The following is a 17,205-nucleotide window of genomic DNA, read 5'->3' as shown; positions in this document are numbered from 1 at the left end:
AGGGTTATACAATAAACATAATGAGGTCTAAGAAGTTCAAATAATAAAGGTATTGGGGAAACTTTTGTTATACAATAAAGGTAAATACAATAAAGGTAAACATTTCTTATACAATAATTTTAGATAAATCAAATAATAAATGAGTATTTTTATAGGATTTTAACATTAAACATAATGAGGTCTAAGAAGTTCTAACATCAATTTTAATTTTTCTTTGTTCCTATTTTATCTCTTATGTTAATTTTATTTCATCTTATACAATTAAATTTATTATATAACATACATTTAATATAAAATAATTTATCACCGAAAGGTAGATTTATATATCACTACATTATGAATGAAATTTGTTGTTGCCTTTTACGTGTTGTATCATTTTTTTTAATGCTCGTAATATGCTTACGGAGTTATCCCGTACCACTTGAACTTGCATATGTTAAGCTTTAATGACAATGTTTGTATAATATATGTTAAATCATTTTGCTACCAATATTTTCTTCTGCTTACTAAAGTGCTTCCAAACTTACAACCTTCTTCTTTTTTTTTTTTTTTCCTGTAAACCCGGCATGCACCGGCCATGGGCTGGTATTGTTTTGGGGCCGTGACGGCCCACCTCTATTGCTCAACGTTGAGCAGTCATCACGCTAAACATTCCCGTTTGCCAAACTGAGGTGCCGATATGGCGCCAGCGAAAAAAGGTAAAGCGAAGGCGAAATTGGACGAGTCAACTCTGTCCTCACAAGCCTCCGCTAACAAAACTCAAAACGACAATTTCCCTTCATGTATTCGCGTTGTTTCTTCCACCTCTGTGGCCATCACCATCCACGCCAAGCCCGGCTCCAAAGTCTCCTCTATTACAGGTTCGTATAAAATTTTGATTATTTGATTTTTTCTTTATTTTTTTAAATTTTCATTTGTGTGTTCATGTTGTTTTCTTATTCGAAGATGTGAGTGATGAGGCTGTGGGAGTGCAAATTGACGCGCCGGCGAAGGTGTTGCACGAAGTCGCACTTAATTTGAGAATTAAGAAAATTCCATAAGCAGAGAAAGGTTACAGAATAGGAGAGGGAAGCTTAACATGAGTTTTGCGCCAAAACTGAACATTTTCATTATGCTTTCATTATTTAAGACACCACAATCCACTAATGGAACGACATCGTATCAGCTAACAATTGCAATCAACAAGCAAGACAACGACACCGTATCATCTAATTACGTACAATTGAAAAGCACTAAGTAATGAAATATAATTGCAAAACGACACTGTCCTTATGCCCAGCTAACTTTTTCATTTACTTCATATTTCCATTTTCCCTCCATCACCCCATAAGTGCCTCTAAATTGTTCAGTCCGCAACAATTGCCCCCTCCCCAGCTTCCTTGTCCTCAAGGGAGAAGTCAGGAAAGCGTTGCCTAATCACGTCGGCAAATTCCCAGGTAGCAGCTTGAACAGGTTCCCCATGCCACTGAATCAACAATTTAACAGCTGGAGCATGGCCACGCTTGATAAGCTTCCTATCAAGAACAGCCTGAGGAGATTTTAGAACTTGTTGAAATTGAGGAGGCAAAAAGGGAGAAGCCGATACGCGAGCATAAGCAGGTCGTAAAAGTGAAACATGAAATACATCATGAATCATGGCCTCAGGAGGAAGCTGCAGCTTGTAAGCAACCTGTCCCACAACATCCAGAATTTGATAAGGGCCAAAGTATTTTGGCTGAAACTTGGAATTGCCCTGATGAACAGTAACTTGGCGATAAGGCTGTAGCTTGACATAGACAAAATCGCCAATCTGAAAATGACGATCAGTCCTCTTTTTATCTGCCAATAACTTCATACGATGCTGAGCTAGTGCTAGGTTCCGCTTAAGAATCTGGATGGTGGCTTCACGAATCCGCATCATTGTGTCAACCTCTGGCATGTTGGAATCCTTAGGGAAATAAGGAACATGGATTGGAGGAGCATAGCCATATAAGGCCTCAAAAGGAGACATGTTTATACTGGAGTGGTGATTGGTATTGTACCAATATTCTGCCAAGGAAAGCCATCGAAACCAGTAACTAGGAATTTCACCCGCCATGCATCTAAGGTACCCTTCTAAGCATCTATTCACCACTTCTGTCTGACCATCCGTTTGAGGATGGTAGGCAGTAGAGTACTGAAGAGAAACACCTTGCAAACGGAAGAGTTCTTTCCAAAAATTGCTAAGGAAAACCATACCGCGATCACTAGTTATTGTATTTGGGTTACCATGCAGCTTATACACTTGATCTAAAAAGAGTTGAGCTACCATCTGTACTGAGAAGGGGTGACTCAGGCCAATAAAATGGCCATATTTTGTTAAGCGATCAACAACCACAAAGATAACAGATTTTCCCTGCGACTTCGGCAAGCCTTCAATAAAGTCCATGGTTAAATCAGTGAATACTCCTGAAGGCATTGGAAGAGGTTGTAACAGACCAGGAGAAGCCACATTTTCAGGCTTATATTGTTGACAAGTGGAGCAACTACGAATGTAATTCCTCACAGCCTTCCACATCCCTTTCCAATAAACCACCTGCGCTAATTTTTTCATAGTCGTAGTGATCCCTAAATGCCCACCAATAGACGAATCATGAAACAATTGCAGTAGCTGTTCTTGTAATTGCGGACAATTAGCTATCACCAGCTTGCCTTTCCGTTTCAGATGACCATTCTGCCACTCAAAATTGCTATAAGCCTGAGGATTCTGCTCCTTAGTTGTGATAATATTTCGTAAGTAATCATCATGCTGCCAACCTTTTGTGATTTTTTCCATCAACTCAGCAGGTAAAATGGTAGCAGTTAAGCTATGAATTTCTAATGCAGGCACTCTGGATAATGCATCAGCGACTACGTTTTCTTTTCCCTTCTTGTATTCAATTGTGTAATCGAATTGCATTAACTTAGCAACCCATGCTTGCTGCGAAGGAGTGGTCACTCTTTGTTCCAACAGATACTTTAAACTTTGGTGGTCAGTCCGTATGACAAACCGTTGATTCTTGATATAATGCTCCCATTTTCGAATGGCAAACAAAATGGCAAGCATCTCCTTTTCATAGGCCGAAAGAAGTTGGTTCTTGGGGGAAAGAACCTTGCTAATATACGCAATTGGATGACCATCTTGCATGAGGACTGCTCCAATGCCATTGTTGGAAGCATCTGCCTCAATAAGGAATGGCTTGGTCATGTTAGGAAGTGCTAATACTGGTGCTGTACTCAAGGAACATTTTAGTTGCTCAAAAGAAGCTTGCGTTATTGCTGTCCAATGGAAGGAATCCTTCTTCAAGAGTTCTGTTAGTGGTCTAGCAATCTGCCCATATCCTTTAATAAACCTTCTATAATAACCTGATAATCCCAAAAATCCTCTCAACTGCTTAAGAGTCCTAGGAACAGGCCATGCTTGCACAGCTTCCACCTTTTTAGGGTCTGTTGTCACCCCTGCAGCACTAATAATATAGCCAAGATACTCCACATGTGATGCTCCAAAAATGCACTTACTTCTCTTAGCGTATAAGTGGTTTAACTCTAACAACTTCAACACCTCTTCTAAATGAAATAAATGATCCTGATGGCTTCTACTATAGACCAATATATCATCAAAAAAAACTAAAACAAATCTCCGCAAGTGAGGCCTGAAAATCTCATTCATGATGTTTTGGAACGTGGACGGAGCATTAGTGAGGCCAAAAGGCATCACTAAAAAGTCATAATGGCCCTCGTGAGTCTTAAAGGCAGTTTTGTCAATCGACGAAGGGTGCATTCGAATCTGCCAATACCCCGAACGAAGGTCAATTTTTGAGAAAACAACAGCTCCTCCTAGCTCATCAAGTAGCTCTTCTATAAGTGGAATAGGGTATCTATCTTTAATGGTAACTTGGTTTAGTGCTCTATAATCGATACACATTCTCCAAGTCCCATCTTTCTTCTTCACCAACACCACTGGACTGGAGTAAGGACTGTTGCTGTTTCGAATCACCCCCGATTCCAACATTTCTTGAACCAACTTTTCAATTACATCCTTCTGCATTCCACTGTACCTATATGGCCTCATGTTAATTGGTTGTGCTCCTTCTTGTAATAAAATTCTGTGATCTTGAAGCCTCACTGGTGGTAAACTTGTAGGCTCTTCAAAGATGGCCTGATATTTATTCAACAATTGGTCCAGCTCTTGCCAAGTCCCAGCCTCATTTCCTTCACACGTCTGAAGGTTATAAATCTGCATTTCAGCTCCCTCATTATTAACTAGTAACAACTGAATAAAGGCCAATTGCTGCTGCTTATGTAGTAGTTTGCCTAGCTGCTCATTTCTTATAACACTAACCTCTCGATCTGCATAACCTTTTAAGAAATATTGTTGCCCTCCTACAAAAAACCTCATTGTTAAGGCCTCAAAGTTCCAAACGATGTCACCGAGTCCGACTAACCATTGTGCTCCAAGAATTAAATCATAACTACTCAACGGAAGGGTATAAGCATCTATGTAAAGAATTTGGCCTTGCACCTTAATCTCTAACTTTTCACATAGGCCTTTGCATTGGAGCTCTTGACCATTGGCAACAGTTACCTGAACACCCTTCACTTCTGTAATGACACATCCTAATTTCTGAGCTGTGCATTCACTAAGGAAGTTATGAGTACTTCCTGAGTCTATGAGTATAAAAAGCTTCCTTCTACCATGCATACCACTAACCTTCATAGTTCGAAACCCCACTGAACCATCTAAAGCTTGGAGAGAAAGTTGCATCAGTCCAGGTTCTTCAATTCTGACTTCTGATTCCCTCAGTTCATTTCCTTCTTCCTCATCAGGTTCGACATGCAATTGGATGACAAATGCTTGCTTCTTCTTACACTTATGGCCAGGCACAAATCTTTCATCACACCAAAAACATATTCCCTTAGCCCTTTTTTCATCAAACATTTTACTTGTTGCTGTCTTTTGAGAAACTGGTAATGGTAACTTAGGAATATTCGGTGTCGGTAACAAGCCTGCAGTTGTATTCTGCTTTGGAGGCAAGTTATTATTAGCCCAACCTTGGTACCCAGGTTTATTGGCATAAGGAACCTGAGGTGTCTTAATAAGTGGTTTAGGCTGGTTCTTGATGGCCGCCACCGTAATCTCTTGTAATTTAGCAAGTGAATAAGCTTCGGATAATGTCTTCGGCTTAAACATCCTCACTGGCATCTGTAGCTCATCCACCAATCCAGACAAAAAAAAACTCAAAGCCTGGTCCTCTCTAATGCCAGTTCTTGGATATAATGCATCAAATTCATCAAGATACTTCTGCAACGAATTTACCTGCTTAAGATTCTTCAGGTCGGCCAACGGATCGTCGTACGCAAAGTTGCCAAACCTAGCCCTCATCGCTGTCGTATATTCTTCCCAAGAAATAATCACATCACCTCTAGTTTTCATAAACCCTTGGTGCCATTGCATGGCTCGTCCTTCCAAATGTAATGCCGCAATTTTAATTCGATCATTGGCCGGAGTATCATCTACCTCAAAATAATATTGTGCTCGTAATATCCAATTGTCAAACTCATCACCATTGAAATGAGGGAAGTCCAATTTCGTTGCTCTTCCCCATGGATATCGTGATTCTTGAACCACTCGAGATGTGCCTTCATCTTGTCGTGGTGCTGATTGAGCAATTACCTCCGCTTGTTGAATGCTCAATCCACGTATTAAATTCTGCAAATTCTCCATCGATTGTTGAAGACGGTTTTGTGATTCCTCAAGTCGATCTTGTTGTCGTCGCTCAGATTCAGTCACCGTCTCAGAGATTACTTGTGTGAGCTCTCGCCGCAATTCCTGAAGACGAGTTCCGTCCGCCATGGCCAGGATGAAGCTCTGATACCACTGTTGCACGAAGTCGCACTTAATTTGAGAATTAAGAAAATTCCAGAAGCAGAGAAAGGTTACAGAATAGGAGAGGGAAGCTTAACATGAGTTTTGCGCCAAAACTGAACATTTTCATTATGCTTTCATTATTTAAGACACCACAATCCACTAATGGAACGACATCGTATCAGCTAACAATTGCAATCAACAAGCAAGACAACGACACCGTATCATCTAATTACGTACAATTGAAAAGCACTAAGTAATGAAATATAATTGCAAAACGACACTGTCCTTATGCCCAGCTAACTTTTTCATTTACTTCATATTTCCATTTTCCCTCCATCACCCCATAAGTGCCTCTAAATTGTTCAGTCCGCAACAGAAGGACGGCGAAGCGAACGCGGCACTTCTCGAGTACATCAGCTCGGTGAGTTTTAGTTGGGTTTTCAATTTTTTTCCTTTTTCTTTTTTGAAAACGAAAGGGGATGTTCAGAAAGAGTGTGGATGCTGTTTATCTTTCCTTCTTGTTGGTCCAATCCAAAAATTTCCCTTTACATATCCTGAAAGCATGAATGGACAAGTTACCCAAAAAAAAAAAAAAGGACAAGTAGGGAAGAGAATTAACCTAAACTAAGCACATTCATAAGAACATTCTGTAGGTGATAGTAGATTTAAGTTCTACTGGATGCACCTTGACATGGTCTAAATTAATTTTTATAATTGTGGAGTAAAAGTTTTTACTTGGTAACATTGTTGTAGTCTTTTACCCTTTTCCCCCTTTCATTCAATTTTTTATTCCTGATTTATGTTTTATGCATGATGGGAAGTCATGTTTAATAGAATGGGAATTCATAATTTCACTCTTCCTTGTTTCAGGTTTTAGGGGTGAAAAGAAGGCAAGTGTCTATAGGTTCTGGATCTAAATCAAGGGACAAAATTGTGGTTGTTGAAGAGGTTACTCCACAAAATGTTTTTAATGCTTTGGACAAAGGGTCAAAGTCCTAAACTAAAAGGTGAAATAATAGATGTGCATCTGTTTGCTTGAATTCCTTTCTTCATCCCAACAAAAGCTGGATAATCGGGATGATTCATTCAGCAGTTGACTCTGAAATATTGGCGTGATGAAGATTAGGATACTTCAGAACAGGTATTGGTTGTCATACTTTACCTGCCAAAGGTTATCTGTATTAGTTAGAGTTGTTACTGCAAGAGTTACTAGAGTTTAATTTTACTATGTATTGTTTTCTAATTAGGTCGTTTTTATCATGAATCCTTTCCTATCTATTATTTTCTTCTCTTCAATTTATTTTTGGTTGAGATTTTCTTTTGAATTTATATCAAGGAAAAAATACAGTCACCACACGATGAATGTAGCTATTGTCCAATTATTTATTGCTGGCTTGTAGTTTCCTATCAAGTAATCTGCTAATAAATTTCTGGATTAATAATCTAATTATCCTTCAGTCAATTACTGCAGAAGCTTGGTCTGCAGCTATGTGAAATGTCTCTCTCAACCATTGTATAATAGCAGCCATTCAAACTAGAATTTAGCGTTGAAAGCTACACAAAAATTGCCTTAAGAACATTTCCCTTTCTGTGAAGCACCAGCATGTGAAGCACCAGCACGTACTAACTCTCCTACAGAAAACCAGATCCCAACCACGTAAATCTGTATTATTTCTGTGTTTGAACTCTATTTATTTTTGTCTTTACTATTTTTTGTAAGATTATCGTTAAGATTCTTGATTTTCCTCTCAACTTTTGGTGAGTGCTTTGTGTCCAAATTGAAATTTCTAGACAGTTTGAGCAGAATTGGAGAAAATTTTAACTTTAGAGTATTGATGTGTAGAGGAATTCGACAAAGTGTCTGACTTTCTTGGCTTATGTTGCAAACTTTGCCTCTCATTTTCTTTCTATTTGATATTTTTGTTTCTCAAATGAAGTTAAATGAATTCACTTAACCCAGGAACATCTTGTAGATATTATTTTAATGTAAGAGTTACATGACAACATGAACTTCATGAAAATCATTTCATATTCTCCATATTCAAAATTCAGAAAATGAGAGCAGACAAAGTTGATTCCTTTTAGTCTTAGATTGTTCTTGTGTTTGGACAAAGAGAGTTGTGACTCTAATTTGGTTAGTTTTTTAGTTTTCCTTCAATTTTGTTGGGTAGGAGGTCGGATTTGATTCTCCCTTAAGCAAGCGTCTTTAATATTAGTTCAAACGAACCCACTCATAGCATTCTTGAAGAAATGAAGTTACACACACCAAAAACATCCTGGGAACAAATAACTCTCTTAAATATTTTCCCTGCAAAATTGTCCCAAATGCTCCTCTACCAATCTCTTCATTGAAATGGTTAGTCACTTCCAATAGTTCCGAGTAAGTAAATCATTTTGGACCAACGTCCTCTTCTAATAGAATTTTGCCATTGGTGCAAATACTATTCTATGTGCAAACTGGATTCCTGTAAATGAGGATTCCAACTGTCAAAATAATGAGTGTAAAAGCAGTCAGTGAAACACTGGCAATTAAAATATCTGTTTGATGCTCTTTTTTGCTTCCTTTATTGGCAGCTCCTCCTTTGGTGGCAAATGCAGATGTTGAATTATCTGCTTTGATTATGATATAGTTTCAATTTCCCTATTGTCATGGGAAGTTTGTGTTTTGTGCATTTTCCATGTCTTTGAATATTGCAGCTTGACAGAGACAATCTTTCAAACTTGCTTCTTCACATTCTTCCTTGGATTGTGATTTCGGATCGGAATATGAACCATCTTCTCATGAAATATTACTGTCTTAATTGTGTACTTGATATTCCAGCCTAGCTTTTGCAACTTTCTGCTGAGAAATTCTTTTGACAGCCTGAGGCTCAGCTGCCCTCTTTAATTCTTGCATATCCTGGAAGATATCGACGCCTGATTTCTTGATCATTTTGAACACAATACCCTTTAAGGCTACAGAGACCCATAGGTGAACACTTAAGGGTCTTATATAGAAGCCCAGAGAATTGACCTATTGTTGTTATGTTTTAATTTATTTGAATAGAGTTGAAAGATCACATCCATATTAATTTTCATCAGATAGATCGTTTCTTCTGTAGAATTGTCTCCTGGTGTAAGATTATTTATATTGAAATCTGTTGAATTGAGCAGGTAAAAATGGCCATCAACATCCACGTTTAACGACACATTGCCATAGCCAATAGGCATGTGTGCTTCTGTCTGTAGTATCCTTTGGGTACTGCACAAGGATTTCATCCTTCTGCATCTTAAGCCAAAACATCCTGGTTGATTGATTAGTTTCCAAGACTCTGGAAACCACTTGTTTCCCTGCTAAGAGATGTTGACCTGGTAACAATGTATTGGTGGGGTGTACAAAATTCTGCCATAGGACCTTATCAGAATTATAGAAAATAAAATTTACTGAATTAAGCATTCATGCTTTTGCAAAAGGTTTAGAAATTCACACAATGGATGTCTCCTGACCCTTCAGTGATTGTTGAATGAATCTACCACCGCATTTAAGAATCAATGTAACATCGGCGGGAACTGCAGGTTGTCATAATTCGCTGTCCAAACAACAATTTTCCTATCTATTCTGGCAATAAAGATTCCCGCCCTAAAACCATTGCCTATTTCATAGAATCCAAAATCGTATAAACCAAAAGACTGACAGCCATGAGGAGTTTCCTGTAGGCGATAAGAAAGCACCCAAATTAGCATAACAGAAAGTAAGATGGCAACCAATTTTGTTGTGTTTTCATTTTTGTTACAATCCTGAGAACTAGAGTAATAAACTAATTTAGTAACAGTGGGAACATACTATTTTATGAATGTGACATTTGCATTTTCCTAGTGGTATGTATAAGCAGTGAAGAATAGGACTCTAAGGGTTAACAAAATTGATAGAACATTAGAACTTTTAAGGTAAAAACTTGAGTTTGAGTCTCTATTATGTTTATGGAACTTTAATTTATCTGGTACAATAGTTGTAGGTCAAAAAATAGTGAAGAACAGTCAAAGATTTTTTGTGCCTTCTAGCAACAAACCTTACTGGCATTCCATGGTCATACTTAAGTAGATTATCAGGGTGGCTTCAATCTCTTTGAAAAATATTTTGTTCTGGATTTTCACTTTGTGCTAAAATAAAAATGGTTTAACAATCCAAAACTAAATATTTTTAGATAAATTTGAATTAATCAAGCGATAAACCCCCAAAGGGCAGCTGACAAAAGTGCAAGCATTAACGCAACAAAAATTGCATGAGTTCAAAATTTGTTAACATATCAAAATTAAATTGTGAACCGTACTCTGTTGGCAATGAAGTTACCTTATTCTAAATTATGATTTTTAGCTATACAAAAAGATTATTATTGTATGAGCGGAAGTGGAACATAAATTCACTCTTTAAACTACATAAATACATTTGAAAGAAGGAAATGAAACTGGCAAATCCATTGTGCTATATTTTCTATACCAAGACTCAGATGCAAGTAAGAAAAGAAGTAGGACTTGGAGGAATTGGAATCTCAACAGTTCCTTCTAGCATAAGTAAAACTTTCTTCATTGAAGGACGTAGCGATGGCTCATCAAGAATACACCAAAGTGCAACTTTGACCATTCTCTCCAATTGTTTTAGATCAACCTCTTCATTTCCTACCAATTGCCTCAACTCACCACCATCAAAACATTGGTAAACCCAATCTTCGAGAACAACTTGATCGTCTGGAAAGTTTTGGTCCATACATCTCCGACAACATATGATTTCTAACAACACTACTCCAAAACTATAAACATCTGCTTTCACTGTAATAGGTAGATTTCGATGCCATTCTGGTGCAACATATCCTCTTGTTCCTCTGATGCCGGTAAAAGTGTTAGTTTGGTCTGGTTTCAACAGCTTCGCCAATCCAAAGTCAGCAATTTTCGCGCACCTACTCTCATCCATGAGTACGTTGTGAGGTTTTATATCACAATGGATGATTTGCGTTTGACACTCATCATGCAGATAAAGAATTCCTCGTGCTATATCCCAAGCAATGCCCATTCTTTCTATCCAATTAAGCTGTTTTTCAGGTGTGAAGAGTAGATCAGCAAGAGAACCATTGCTCATGTACTCGTATACTAACACCTTGTTGGGTCCATCAAAGGAATAACCAAGCAAACGAACTAAATTCTTGTGATGGGTTCTCCCAATTACCTTTATCTCAGTCAGGAATTCCCTCTCCCCTTCAACTAGTGCCTTCTCTAATTTCTTGATAGCTACAAACTTATTGCAATGCATCATAGTCCCTTTATAAACTATACCTGAAGATCCTCTTCCAATCTCTTCCTTGAAACCATCAGTTAGTTTTTCGATCTCTGCAAAAGTAAATGATATCGGTGAAACGTCCTCACATAACCTGAAATTACCATTTCCAGGAATTCTTTTGTATGACCAGGCTTGATATCTGTGGATGAAAATCCCACAAGTTGCCAAAACAACAAATATAGAAGCGCCAAATACACAGCTCAGTGTAATTATCAAACTGGTTCCGAGGTATTTCTTCTCCTCTCCAGGCACATTGTTACTATCAGAGGACGCATTTCCTACCTTGATGAAAGCAAAAGTTTTTGATCCACTACCCATATCTCTTCTTCCAAATCTCAAAGGAAGCCTTTGCATTCTGCATGTCCTATCATCACTCTTGAAGAGGGCAGCTTCGCAATTGCAGTCTGCCAAACATGCTTGTTGACAGTCTTCTTTGGTTGTTTCTGACAAATCAAAGTATGAGACATCTTCCCACAGAGTATTCTCCAATGATTGGATCTTGAATTTGACAGATCCATGCCCATTGCTGCAACTTTCTGCAATGAAATCTCTTTCACACCCGGAAGTCTGATTGCTCTGGTTCACAAGGGCAAATCCTGGAAGACATTCACAGTCAGGTTTTTGATCATTTAAAACACAATAGCTGTTAACGCCACACAGACCCTTAGGATCACACTTATTTTGGGACGAGTTCCACACGGCGGACCATGTACCATTTGGTCTCAAACTGTGTGAGTATAATCTGAATATCCCATCCCAATCAACTCTCATTAAATAAAGTACTCCTCCTGTTGGATACACTTCTGCAATATTCTTTATATTGACACCACTGGTGTTAAGCAGGTAAAGATGGCCATCAACACCAAGGTTTAGTGTCACATTATCACCTTGCCCATCTGTACCAGACGCATAATAGGCATATGGAGCTGTGTCATCGGTATTCGTTGGATACTGAACAAGGTTCCCATCTCTTTGCATCTTAAGCCGGAATTTCCCTGTGGAAGGATCTGTTTCTGAAACACCTGGAAACAACTCATGTCCTGCCAGGAGGCGTTGAGTTGGCAAAATAGTATCAGTTGGGTAGTCGAAACTCTGCCATATTATTCCTCCACTAGAGTTGTAAAGCACAAAGTTTCCAGAGTCCAGCATGGAAGCAGAAGAGGCAGACACAAAATTCTGATTGGCAATATCGGTACCTTGGCCTTGTGCTGATTGCAAGACAAGCTTGCCTTCAGTACTCAACAGCAAGGTGGTGTTGTTGGGGAGCGGCGGATCATCGCGGTTTGCTGTCCAGACGACAGTTTTCTCAGGAATTCCGGCAAGAAAAATTCCAACGGCATAGCCATTGCCTCGCGGATAAAATCCGAAGGCGTAGAGTTTAGAAATTGATGGCCATGAGGAGTTTGTGGTAGGTCTTAGAGAAGTTCCCAGGCTTATATTAGACTGTCTTCGTTGAGCTGTAACAACAGAAGATGCAAATAAGAAGAGCAAGAAGATAGAATGGATTAAAAGAAAATGTAATCTCTGCATTTTAATGTTAAAAAATGAAATACGGTTGTAGTGAATGGATTTGGAGCTAAATACAAAAGAGGATCCTGACTGCATATTTTTAAGATCTAAGAAAATTTATCAAGTCTCCCCCAAGTCAAGTTGCTCAAAAGACTTGGACTTTTCAATACTCACCCATTACCATTCAATAATGCACTTGCGGTATGCTGACTTTTCTTCTTCTTCTTCTCCTTTTCTAGTTTTTTTTTTTTTTTTTCACATTTTTTCCCAACTATCATGTCAGCCTAAAAATAAAAGATTACTTTAAATTTCAAGTATAACAATGGAGCGGTACGGTTTTAAATACTTAATTAGGTTACTATGTGTTATTATATGATTGAGTATTATTTTATATTTAATTCAAAATTACTCAATTATATTATAACACATTATATAATCATCTAATTAATATTTAAAATTGAGTATACGTAATTTTATTGAATTTGAATTATAATATAATGCTCAAAAGACTGTGAAGTGGTCAATGGCCTTAACCTTTGTAGAGCTGTCTCTTTCATTTGAATTTGAAAATTGATCATACGGTAAATGGAAGAATGATGCAGCTAGAAATGCTATTTGTCAAAGCAACTTCCTGCAATCTCGTTGCCACTGCCATAACATTTCTAAGTCTTCCCACTTTTCTCCAAGAAAATCACACGGTTTCTAGGAAATCCGATATTCCCCACCCTACTAACACGGGATTCAAATTGGAGGAATTGTAGTTCTGGACTGGTTAAAAGCCCAGAACTCTAAACTACTTATATTGTTCTGGACTGGTTCTCAATCCATCTACAGAACAATAATTCCTCCAATTGGAATAGATGAATTATTTCTCCAAGTCATTAGGCAAAATAGTATTTTTCTAGTTTATTTAGGATGCCTCACAATAGATGAATAATTGCTAGATTTAGGCTAAGGTGTACTAGTATTGTGGTACCATCGCACACTCCTTTAGGTATTCTACTCTAAACTTAATTATTCACCTCGATTTGATTGAAGAAGTTTAATGCCATTGTCAAGCTAAACTTGTACTTCAAATAACTAAGTTTAACTAGAATATATATGTATAGAAAGAAAATGAATTATAGATAAGACATGGATAAGAGTGTACATAATTTAGTTTAAATCGTAAAATCGAATCAAATCGCTTAAAAATTATGGTTTTGTTTAGTTTGGTTTATAAAATAGTTTGGTTTGGTTAAAATTTTTTAAACCGTTTTTTTCATTTGAATTGTGGTTTAAACAATTTTCAAATCGAATCAAATTGTAAACCGTATTAAATGATATATGCATATAATTTTAAAATATTCAAACTATAATAATCAAATTGTGTATCATATAATATATCAAAAACTCAAATTACTATATTGTGTATCATATTGTATGATACCTTTTAAAAATTAAAATAATAAATTAATAATAAAGTAGTATAATTGAAACATCCTCATTTTGAAAAACATCACAAACATCATTAATATTTTAAATTTTTTCATATACATCCTTAATGCATTTATTTTTTCTTAAAAAGTATATCATTTTGTATAAAAACTATATATTGTATCATATTATATTATATGATATGTTTACTATATCGTATTAATTCGATACACCTTATGATATGTATTGTTTTCTATCAATATCGTATTATATCGTACAATACAATATGTATCGTATATCAGAGTATGTGAGCTCTATGGCAACAAAGTTGCATCTCTTATAAACATTTTGCAATGATTTGATATTTCCAACTAGAGATTCTAAAGATGGGTTTTGTAATTATCATACAACTCCACCTCATATGATTTGTTTGAATAAAAAACTTCAATAAGATGAGTAGCTAAAGTAGACCTCTACTCCACCTTTTGATTCTTCCTAATTCCATTGTGCATTCTCATCAAACTCAACAAACCTATTAGTCATAATCTTTTGTGTTTTGAGATTTAATACTCGATACCTTTCCCTTGAGGGCTATAGATAAGAAATTTTCCATTTTCAACATTTTCTTCTAACTTGTGTTGGTTCTTAGCAGGAATTTGTGAATAATTCAATGATCCAACAATTGTTAGATGTTTTACAATTGGTTTTCTATCGAACAATACTATGTGTATATACTTTTTAGAATACAATTAGGTGCATATATAATATGTCATCGTGTGATTAGGGATTACTCTATTCTTAATTTAAAATCCACTTAATCACATTATAACACATCATCTATGTATCTAATGGTGTATTTAAAAGTGTATTTGTATAATTTTATTATTTTATATCACTCCAAGCTTCTAGTAGAATCTTGCCTATGAACTGCACCACAAGCCAACTTGTTCAAAAGATAAACTATTGTATAGATAGTTTCATCCCATAATTTTTTGGGTAAATACTTCTCTATCAATGTGCACTTTGTCGTTTCCATGATTGTTTTGTTTTTCTTTCTGAAACTCCATTTTGTCAAGGAGAATAACTAATTTTAAGTTGATGTTCCACTCCTTCATCTTCAAAATTTTGTCAAATTTGGAAGAATTATACTCCTTACCTCTACTAGACCTAAAAACCTTTATCTTGTAACCACTGTGAGTTTCAAAAGGAGCTTTAAACTTCTTGGACAGATTAAAAACATTACTTCTTTGCATTAAATAAACTCAAGTCATTCTTGAAAAATCATTCATGAACTATATTAAGTACTTGTTGTTAGTTGTCCTTAGTTGATGGAGTTTTTACAAGTGTGAGTGTTATGTCAATCGTTTTGCAATTAGGGTGATTAACGTTTGTTTAAACAACAATAGGACCTGTTAAAGGGATTCACAACTGGCAAATAAACATTACTTTAGCTCATAACTCAAAGAAAATGTTTTAAACTAGATGTGACCTCATCAAGAATCCATAAATAGGAAATAGGGATTAAATCTATCATGATTATTGTAATATATTGAACATTAAATAATTGTTTCATATTATCTTGAAGTCACTTTCCCTAACTTTAATAATCAAAACTGAAGTGCAATTACTTTCCTACAATACCAGGATCAAGACAACGTCTATCAAACCATCAACTTCCATGCTTTAAAAGATAATGTTACATATAACTTTAACTTTCCCTGCTATAAATTATTAATAATAAAAAAATGATAGAAAAAGTAAACACACAAAAAGATATTCTTATCAATTAATTGTTTCAATAATACAACTATGTTATTGTCTTAGTAATAATACCACCGTAATTGTCAGCGTTTGCTATTATCAGATAAACCACATTAATAACTCACTCTTTATTTTCTTTTGTTTGTTTTTTCGAGTTCTTACTTATAAATCCACCAAAGTTTGGTTTAATTTTTGTTGGTAAAAACTTTCATATCAATAGAAGATACTGATAATAAATATTTATAACTTTATTAGGCTTCTCATTGATAATTTTTATTTTATTTTTTATAATTTTAAATAATGTCAAAAAGCTCACAAAAGCACGCTTGTCATGCTATGGGCCATGCTTTGAGCCTTTCAAAAATGCAAGATGACCTGACAAGGTTTGTGGTATAACAAGTTATGCTAAATTTAAATTGGTCAAACTCATCGTTAATTCTACTGAGTGAGATATTGAGATCCTTAAATATTAATTAGTAGTTGGAGATTTAAATTTAAAAAGTTAACTTATTTTTCGTTTTTTTTTAAATTTAACGAACAAATATAATTAGTTATTAAATAATATTTTCTTTAATTTGTTGTTGGAATTTTCTAACTTAAAATAATATAAGCATTAACGTCTATTGAATTTGTTTGATTCAATTTCTTTCAATAAAAATTATTACTATACTTAAGTTTTTGTAAATGGTTAGTTGCCTAGTGAAAATTATTATTTTTTATTAAAAAATTTTCAACTCAAATTTTATTTTAACCAAGCTAGCCTACATGTTTTATGAGCCGGTTCACCAATAATTAAACTTTTTATTTTTTGTAAAATTATTGAAATTCATAATTTTTTAAGTTAAATGAGGATAGTATTTATAGAAATTTATTTAAAAACTCTTGTTTATGAAAGAAAAAAATCTCATATGATAAAAGATAATCAAACCAATAAAATAAAGAAAATCATACATGGAAAAAAAAATGATATGTATTATAATTTACAAGTATAATATATTTTTACTTTGAACTATATCTGAATTTTTAAAATTTTTAAATATAATTTTAACAACCCGATTTTACAATTTGAAATCCACAGTCTCTCAATCATTCCTGCATATAATATTTTAAAAAATACTTGAATGTGAACTTAATCATATATCATCTAATACAGATCCACTAACACTAAAAGTTGATATTGAAAAATATTTTTTATATGCTCTCCACTATGCAATAATACCAAATTGATCATTTTCACTCAAAATTTAAGACAAATTATCAATATTTATGTAATTTGTAAATTCACCAAAAAAAAGTTTGAAACTACTTATTATATATTTTTCGTGATGATAGACCAAAAATA

At 35.4% G+C, this 17,205-nt stretch overlaps 2 protein-coding genes and 1 long non-coding RNA gene across 6 annotated transcripts; 2 read left to right on the top strand and 1 right to left on the bottom strand.

Moving 5' to 3' along the window:
- The first annotated feature begins 645 nt into the window (after positions 1 to 645).
- LOC123199131 (UPF0235 protein C15orf40 homolog) lies at positions 646 to 7,753 on the top strand. Of its 3 annotated transcripts, none has more exons than XR_006498199.1 (5): positions 646 to 860; positions 946 to 992; positions 6,246 to 6,287; positions 6,737 to 7,007; positions 7,338 to 7,753. XR_006498199.1 is itself a non-coding variant. In XM_044613994.1 (4 exons), the coding sequence occupies exons 1-4, from the start codon at positions 680 to 682 to the stop codon at positions 6,863 to 6,865; spliced, it is 399 nt and encodes a 132-aa protein (XP_044469929.1). In that variant the 5' UTR covers positions 646 to 679; the 3' UTR covers positions 6,866 to 7,162. The 3 variants fall into 3 exon arrangements, 1 of the variants encoding a protein (XP_044469929.1); XR_006498198.1 differs by having other exon boundaries at positions 7,325 to 7,753; XM_044613994.1 differs by lacking the exon at positions 7,338 to 7,753 and having other exon boundaries at positions 6,737 to 7,162.
- Positions 7,754 to 8,509: 756 nt separating this feature from the next.
- On the top strand, positions 8,510 to 9,303 carry LOC123199132. Its single transcript, XR_006498200.1, has 2 exons — positions 8,510 to 8,837; positions 9,020 to 9,303. It is a non-coding gene; the product is annotated as an uncharacterized LOC123199132 (long non-coding RNA).
- An 855-nt stretch (positions 9,304 to 10,158) lies between these two features.
- LOC123199130 (G-type lectin S-receptor-like serine/threonine-protein kinase LECRK1) lies at positions 10,159 to 12,913 on the bottom strand. Of its 2 annotated transcripts, XM_044613993.1 has the most exons (2): positions 12,861 to 12,913; positions 10,159 to 12,634 (listed from the first exon to the last, which is right to left on the bottom strand). In XM_044613993.1, exons 1-2 carry the CDS (start codon positions 12,868 to 12,870, stop codon positions 10,350 to 10,352), a joined length of 2,295 nt encoding a protein of 764 aa, XP_044469928.1. In that variant the 5' UTR covers positions 12,871 to 12,913; the 3' UTR covers positions 10,159 to 10,349. The 2 variants fall into 2 exon arrangements, with proteins under 2 accessions (XP_044469928.1, XP_044469926.1); XM_044613991.1 differs by lacking the exon at positions 12,861 to 12,913 and having other exon boundaries at positions 10,159 to 12,829.
- Between the last annotated feature and the right edge of the window lie 4,292 nt (positions 12,914 to 17,205).

Source organism: Mangifera indica, chromosome 16 (genome assembly GCF_011075055.1).
Source record: "Mangifera indica cultivar Alphonso chromosome 16, CATAS_Mindica_2.1, whole genome shotgun sequence".
In the NCBI taxonomy this organism is placed as follows: domain Eukaryota; kingdom Viridiplantae; phylum Streptophyta; class Magnoliopsida; order Sapindales; family Anacardiaceae; genus Mangifera; species Mangifera indica.
The sequence above is the reverse complement of the archived record's forward strand: the minus strand, read 5'-3'. Positions and strand labels throughout refer to the sequence as shown.